Here is a 7,469-nt window from a genome sequence, read left to right on the forward strand (position 1 = left end):
TACTATTCTAAAGGATGTTTAGATAAATTCATATTATTTATACTATCGATCGATAAACAGATTTACTATACTAATAACCTCTCATCACGCTAAAATGGCGGACTACAGTAAATTAACCATTTCTCTTGTCATGCGAAAGGATGGGTCATCCACCTCCGTTCAACTTTACCGGTGGGCGAAATCAGTACTAGTAACAGTCTCGATTCCCGATGGCCATTGAGCAGATCCGCAGTATCGTCAAGAACGACTCGCGCTTCGACAACGGCTACCATTTCGTGGGTTACTCACATTTCTTCGCGACAGAGTTGTAGCTCCACGGCAGCACTCGCTACTGCAGCGATACACACCCGTAGACTCGATCGACGAGATCGAAACCAAGTTCGAGGAGTTTGCAGTCACGGCCATGGAGGATACCGTCGAGTACAAGAACGACACGTATGGTCTGGGTATGCTGGATGAACGTGGAGGCTCGTGCCGCACGGTCGTTGCCAATATCTCGCACAACTGCTGGATTGTCGACGGCGTGCGCTTCGATGCCGACGTCGAGTGTCCAGACTCGCCCATCGTGATCAAAGCTACCGAAAGGTTTAGATTACGTCATCGCAAATCTCGTACCCTGCTGCTGCTGGACTTGACTTCACACGTGATCATTATCCAATCTGCCGCTAAGCTTTCAAGTGTATTGCACCATTACAACAATGAGCCTCTCCTCCGACGCCACTTCCCCCTTAAAAATGACCTACCACTTCCTAGGCGACTCCGGCCTCCTCGTATCCAAACTCGGTTTGGGTACCTTCATGAGTGACGAGTCCAAGTACGAAGGCGATTTCTGGTACACCCTCATGACACTCGCCTACAAGCACGGTGTCAACTTCTTCGACTGTGCGGAAGGCTACGGCAGCGGTAAGGCAGATGCTGGGCAAAGCCATCAAGAGAGGAGTCGCAGAAGGAGTCTGGAGTCGAGAGGATCTGATAATCACTACTAAGATCTTCGCGGACACCAAGTCCGGCCCGAACGCCGCGGGAGTGAACCGCAAACACGTGATCGAGGGGACAAAGGCGTCGCTGAAGCGCTTAGACCAGGACTATGTGGACGTGATCTTCTGCCACCGCTCGGACCCGAACACTCCAATTGAGGAGACCGTCCGAGCCATGAACTTTGTGATTGAGCAAGGTTGGGCATTCTACTGGGGGGCCAGTGAATGGAGCTCCGCTCACATCATCGAGGCGTGTGAGATCGCTGACCGATTGGGATTGATCCGACCGGTTGTTGAACAACCGCAGTACAACATCTTGGAACGGTCCCGTGTGGACTTCGACTTGGTCAATTTGTACCAGAAGTACAAATTGGGTCTCACAACGTGGTCGCCGCTGTCAATGGGGATTTTGACCGGCAAGTACAGCAACGGTAAGCCTGGCGGTTCTCGCTATACGTCACCTATGTTCAAAGAAGGGTGGTTAGCTGAATGGTTCGCGGAGAATGTGGAGATTGCTGGCAAATTGATACCGATCGCGGAGGAGTTGGGATGCTCCTCGGCGCAGATGTCGATCGCGTGGGCCGTATCGAATGAGAATGTGTCGACAGTGCTTTTGGGAGCTAGTCGCCCAGAGCAACTGGAGGAAACGCTGAAGGCGATCGAAGTCGAAAGCAAAATCACACCCGAGCTGAAGGAGAAGATTGACGGCATCGTGAAGTTCGTGCCGAAGCTGCCTGAGGTCGACCCACTCGCTCTTACGCGCAGTCGCTACCTGTAAGTAGCATGTGCAAAGCCGAGAGGACAGGAACAAACTAAAAATCAATACTACTCATTTTGCTCATGACTCTAGTCTTGTTACATGTGTCAACGTTTTGAATAGCATGGCTTTTTTGAAGATTATTTATGCCTACGCATAGATAGAAAAAACAACTAACGCTTTTTTGTAAGGCTAAACATCTGGTTGACAGGCATACCTGTGATAATAAAGCACCTCACTTTAATAAAAGTAAACGTATTTTTCAAAATTAGTATGTTTCTTGATTCAACGTTAAAACAATACAATTACACATCTCCCCAGTTAACGAAGAATATCACGGTTGAGGAAACGATCAAGTTTGGCGACATCATGAGGCTTGTTCCGGTTGGAACTTCCGACCATAAAAACAGTATAGGGACTTCCTCGGCCCACATGGCCAACATTTAGTTGTCACATAGCCCCGAAGTGTTACGTGTTTTACTTTACCAGAAAGATTACGAGAAAATGATTTCAAATTAATTTTGCCACGATGTTTACACTTCGGATTCACAGTCAGAATTACTAGACTAGCGCACATTGACGTTCATATTGCAATACGATCTGCATGCCACTCAAGAATTGTCAAGCTCGCCCCCAAGTATCTCCATGAATTCGAACCCCTACGCTAACTTTTTCGTCCAGAATCAGAAACTCTTAAGCGATAGTTTGGTCAGGCCCGTTCTCCCGCGCTCTCAACGTCACGTCTTCCATATTGCAAATGTTCACGCAGCAGGAAGCTTCCGGCAAACTACACGAGAAGAGGTATCGAAACCTCGAGGTGTTGTCCGTGTAAGCCCTAGCGGTAAGCAAGCGGCAGCGCAAAGAAGATCGGACTCGACAAGCGAATGTAGAAGTACAGAGATATCACATCGCCCAGTTAGCTACTACGACAAACAGCGCGATATGTTACTCCAGCTTGAGAAGAATGTCAGCCGACTTCGAGAAGAAGTTCGCCATTTGAAGTGTATACGTCGGGACGTGGAGCATGTTCGGAGCTTCGGCCGTAACTCAAGGACTACGGTTGCCAAAATGTTCACCTTGCTGGACACCAATTTCCGCTCTCCCTGGCGCATGCAGAGTGCTGCACGGTACCTACGACACGCCAAGCCACCGGAGAATGTGTTCGCCTTGCAGTCATTTGCTGGTGTCCCTGATTTCGGAGATTTATACGGTATGACGGCTCTCATCATGCATCTGCGATGCTACTGGTATTACTTCAAAGACTCGACCATCCAGTTACAGCGGGTCGACTTGAAAGCACCTGGGGTTATAATTGCTACTGCGAGAATTACTGTCACAATCTCAGATCTCACGTTACAGGAGTTATTCCCTCATCTACGAATGACTAAACGCAATCGAGAGGTAAACGACGTGCACCGACCATCGCGTGAGCGGCTTTTGGGGCGGAGATTTCATTGTCAATGCGTCATCACTTTCTTCCTGGACAAAGAATCTAGCCGAGTGGCATATATAAGCACCAGTATTGACCTGGTAGGCTCACTTCTTCACTCGCTTGCTTGAGCAAAATGCAAGATGAATTCCACAAATTGGAAACTGAGACGTTTACAAAAATAAAAAGAATGAACTATCTAAAAAGATCGAGTCATTATTGATGTTTTGTGTCAACGGAGTTCAAATCCTGTCTACAGGTGGCGTTCGCGCACGTACGCAAACGTATCCATTGTAGCCACTGTCGGCACAAAGTTGACGATGTCATCGATCTGGGCCTTGACTTCTGGCGTAATCTTGTCAACGAACTCCAGAGCTTTCAGGTTCTCCTCGAGCTGAGATGGACGGCTCGCGCCAACCAACGCAGTCGACACGTTTTCATTGGAGACAACCCACGCCCACCCTTGCTCAATGACATAGTTCATGGCACGCACAGCTATGATGCCCTTATTGACAGCACCGCCTTGAAGCTTCTCAGCGTGGCCATTGGCATACATCTCAGACGTGTCGAAGAAGTTAACGCCATGCTTGAACGCCGTCTTCATCATTTCATACCACGCGTCCACGGTATTTTCCTCCTTGTACTGCATCCACGCTCCAAGGCTAAGCTTGGAAACCAGCAGGCCGGAGTTTCCCAAGAAACGGTACGACATCTTAGTGGAGGAATCGGATGAAGACATGACGATTGATTCGAGGTTGCAGGAGTAGAGGTTGTGTGCAGCAAGAAGTAGATTAAAATATGACACTAAAATCGTCAAGACTCTCCCGGCCTCGACCCGTAAACTGGAACTGATGACGCTGTTGCGCTCTTGGCTCACAAAAGCGATGACGGGGCAACATCGACCAAGAATCAACCCGCTCGCGTGTCAGCACCTTTTGTTTTAAATTTCCACGAACAACTGCCCATGACAAGAAACCATCACCAGGCAAAAAAAAAAAAAATCCAATCTACTGTTTGCCCTCAATCATATCGACATCGCTCTTCTCACTTGCATCGTTCTTACTGTTGTCTTCGCCCTGAGCATTTTCACTTGAAGCCACCGTTGTGCTACTCGCGCTCCGAGTCATAGCTGAGCGAGACTTCCGAAGGTTCTTCTTCATCCGATCAAACATCCGCTGGTCCGCACGTGATACGGACGGGAAAACTCGGTCAAACGCACTGATGAAATGATGGTGCTCGATCCCCAGAGCAGAAATACCAGCCTCCAGTTTCGAGAAATCGGTCTCCCGCAGCGCTGTGATGCCAGCTTCACGAACCAACGCGCTCAGATCGGCACCGCTGAAGCCCTCGCAACGAGGATCGGCCGCGATGGCCTCGAGTTGAACTGATGGCGCCAGAGCACATTTAGATGAGATGGTTTTTAGAATCTGATGACGTTCAGATGCCTGGGGCAGAGGCACATACAGCAACTTGTCCAGACGACCAGGACGCAGCATCGCAGGGTCGATGATGTCTGGACGATTCGTTGCAGCGATTACGAAAACGTTACGACGTCCATCCAAGCCATCCATCTCGGTTAACAGCTGATTTACCACTCGCTCGCTAACTCCGTTACCACCGGCGTCACCACCAGCTCCACCAGAGCGCCGAGGTGCCAGAGCATCCAGTTCATCAAAGAACACGACACACGGAGAGGACGCACGAGCTCTCTGGAAAACTTGACGCACAGATCGCTCCGATTCACCCACGTACTTATCGAGAAGCTCTGGTCCCTTGATACTAATGAAGTTGGCGCCACTTTCATGGGCGATTGCCTTGGCCAACAGCGTCTTACCACAACCAGGAGGTCCGTACAGCAGCACTCCAGCAGGCATAGACAGCCCAAGAGCCGCAAAGCGCTCTGGGTGCGCAATGGGCTGCAGAACTGCCAGCGACAGCTCGTCACGCACCTCGTTAAGTGCGCCAATGTCATCCCACGTAACGTCCGGGATCGTAGCGAAGCCTTCGCGCTTCGAACTAGGCTGAACTTTTGGAATCGCAGCCTCAAAGTCCGCCATAGTAATGCTGAGTGGTGCCAATTGTGCCTCCGTGAATGGCTTTACTTGAGCACGTAAGTCGTCAGCTGCCGACGAGGCCTCCTCGGCGTCATCCACCGTCTTCTGTGTCGCATCCACCTCCATCGCATCGTCACTGGTGCCTGCATCTGACGTCTCTGTGTCAGCAGACACACTGGTCGCGTCAACCTCCGCCGTCAGAGCTTTCACCGCGTTAATATTCGTGAAAATGCGGTTCACAGCTCCCACTGCCGCCTCCTTCGTCAACGAGACCAGATCTGCTCCAACATATCCAGGAGTCCGCCGAGCCAGCGCTGGAAAGTCGAAATCTCCCTCCAGTGTCATCTTCCTCGCCAGCACTCTTAGAATTTTCTCTCTCGCTTCTTCATCTGGAATCCCCAGACAAATTTCCCTATCAAACCGTCCAGCACGGCGCAAAGCCGAGTCCAACGCATCCGGTCGGTTGGTAGCTCCAATGAGAATTACCGGTTTCCCACCGGTATTCTCCAGACTTAACGAGTCGGTACTTGTAAGCAACTGAGCCACAATTCTCTTCTCCATCCCACGTGCTGACGTCTCTCTCTTGGGCGTAATAGCGTCAATCTCGTCAATAAAGATAATGGACGGGGCTCTGGAGATGGCTTCATCGAACAGCTCCCTCAGCTTCTGCTCCGACTCGCCAGACATCCCCGAGACCACTTCGGGCGCCGAGATCTTCAAGAACGTCGCGCCACACTCTCCTGCTATAGCGTGAGCCAGCATCGACTTGCCTGTGCCTGGCGGTCCGTGAAGAAGTACGCCTCTAGGAGGCTCCACACCCAGATGTGCGTACACTTCGGGGTGGGTCAGAGGGTACTCTATGAGCTCTCTCACCTCCTGTAGAATAGTCTGGATGCCACCCACGTCGCTGTATCTCGCACTGGGTCTCTCCACCACGAAGCCTCTGTTTTCATCTGCTTCTGTCTTCTCGTCCTCCTTTTTAACGCGTTTGCGCACTATTTTAACCTTCTTAACAGCCGGTTTATCAGCGTTTTGGTCCGCGTATTTCAGCTGCATGGCGCGGTTTAAAGAGTTGCCAGTGCCTGCAGCGGCCTGTTGCTCTTCCAGTGCGCGGATTTGCGCCTCGTCGTCGCTGCCGCTCTCGGAGCGCGAGCGTTTGGGCGTGTCTCCGCCATTGGGCTGCGCCTTCTTCATCACTTTGGCCACAACTTTGCGCAACGCGCCCTGAGGCTTGCGCTGGTACTCGGCATAGGTCTCGCGAAGGTGCGAGGTGACGGTCGCCTCGCTGGGACGCGCGCCGCGCTCCTCGCACTCGCGTAGATAGCGCCGCACGTGGAAACTCACCTTGGCCTCCATGTTGACAATTTGCGGAGTGTGACTGGCGGAGACGAAGGCGGATGATGATTGGCTGAAAAGTAAACGGTGTGGTGCACACGATGTTGAAGAGCACATGGCTACACTTCAGTTTTTGGGGTTTGCATGTTGCATGTTGCAACGGATTTGCTATAGTACGTTTAGATGCAGGAACTACATCAGTATGCATCCCAGTTAACTTGGTCGGTGGTTGACATTCGAGTGTCAGACTTGGCGCGTCATCACTTTCGTTGATGTTCCAACTACCTCTGTTTTACTTTGAAGCGTGATCATCTATACGGGGATCGTCTTTTAATGACAAGGATCGGTCTCATTCTGCCTTTTTACAGCAATCTAGCATACGCGTCTTCAGTATTGCATTCTACCATGTCCACCGCTCCGATTAAGATGACCCACCAATTTCTGGGTAACTCTGGTCTGCTGGTATCGAAGCTCGCCCTCGGATCCTGGATGCAGTACGATGAAAAGTACACGGTGGACATGTGGCGTACGTCGACCTGTACTATATAGTACATCATCGCTGTCTCTCAGCGATATCACGGCGTCTGACAGCATCGCGACCGTAGAGGTCGCGATGGCAATGAAGAGCTGGCTGATAGTAAAAGTTCATCGTGTTTTGTGCGAGCTGCGCGAGTCGCTGCTAGCTCTTAAGGTATGGTTTGCTAAATAAGTTTCCTATTGGTGCTGCTGGCGCTAAATAGCAGCCCGAGGCGATGGTTGTGCGTAGTAGATATTTCTACCGCTTATACGCTCAGTGAAGCCTGTTCACTTGAAGTACTTGGGCATTGCGAACACTTCAGTCAACATCCATGTCCACAGGCTCGTCGTTATCTTCTGGAAGCTCTTCGAACCGCACAAAGTGCTCGTCCTCGCTCTCC

General features: G+C 50.9%; 5 protein-coding genes across 5 annotated transcripts; 3 read left to right on the forward strand and 2 right to left on the reverse strand.

Annotated features, from left to right (window-relative positions):
* Positions 1 to 209: 209 nt before the first annotated feature.
* PPTG_07892 (hypothetical protein) lies at positions 210 to 805 on the forward strand (the record flags this gene model as incomplete). The annotated part of the gene is made up of 2 exons (XM_008902269.1): positions 210 to 279; positions 312 to 805. The coding sequence occupies 2 exons, from the start codon at positions 210 to 212 to the stop codon at positions 803 to 805; spliced, it is 564 nt and encodes a 187-aa protein (XP_008900517.1).
* A 107-nt stretch (positions 806 to 912) lies between these two features.
* On the forward strand, positions 913 to 1,755 carry PPTG_07893 (hypothetical protein; the record flags this gene model as incomplete). The annotated part of the gene is made up of 1 exon (XM_008902270.1): positions 913 to 1,755. The coding sequence occupies one exon, from the start codon at positions 913 to 915 to the stop codon at positions 1,753 to 1,755; it is 843 nt and encodes a 280-aa protein (XP_008900518.1).
* Positions 1,756 to 2,676: 921 nt separating this feature from the next.
* Positions 2,677 to 3,294, forward strand: PPTG_07894 (hypothetical protein; the record flags this gene model as incomplete). The annotated part of the gene is made up of 1 exon (XM_008902271.1): positions 2,677 to 3,294. The coding sequence occupies one exon, from the start codon at positions 2,677 to 2,679 to the stop codon at positions 3,292 to 3,294; it is 618 nt and encodes a 205-aa protein (XP_008900519.1).
* A 122-nt stretch (positions 3,295 to 3,416) lies between these two features.
* Positions 3,417 to 3,902, reverse strand: PPTG_07895 (hypothetical protein; the record flags this gene model as incomplete). Its single annotated transcript, XM_008902272.1, has 1 exon — positions 3,417 to 3,902. The coding sequence occupies one exon, from the start codon at positions 3,900 to 3,902 to the stop codon at positions 3,417 to 3,419; it is 486 nt and encodes a 161-aa protein (XP_008900520.1).
* A 268-nt stretch (positions 3,903 to 4,170) lies between these two features.
* PPTG_07896 (hypothetical protein) lies at positions 4,171 to 6,573 on the reverse strand (the record flags this gene model as incomplete). The annotated part of the gene is made up of 1 exon (XM_008902273.1): positions 4,171 to 6,573. One exon carries the CDS (start codon positions 6,571 to 6,573, stop codon positions 4,171 to 4,173), a length of 2,403 nt encoding a protein of 800 aa, XP_008900521.1.
* Between the last annotated feature and the right edge of the window lie 896 nt (positions 6,574 to 7,469).

The sequence above is a fragment of the Phytophthora parasitica genome (genome assembly GCF_000247585.1).
Source record: "Phytophthora parasitica INRA-310 unplaced genomic scaffold supercont2.13, whole genome shotgun sequence".
Lineage (NCBI taxonomy): Eukaryota > Oomycota > Peronosporomycetes > Peronosporales > Peronosporaceae > Phytophthora > Phytophthora nicotianae.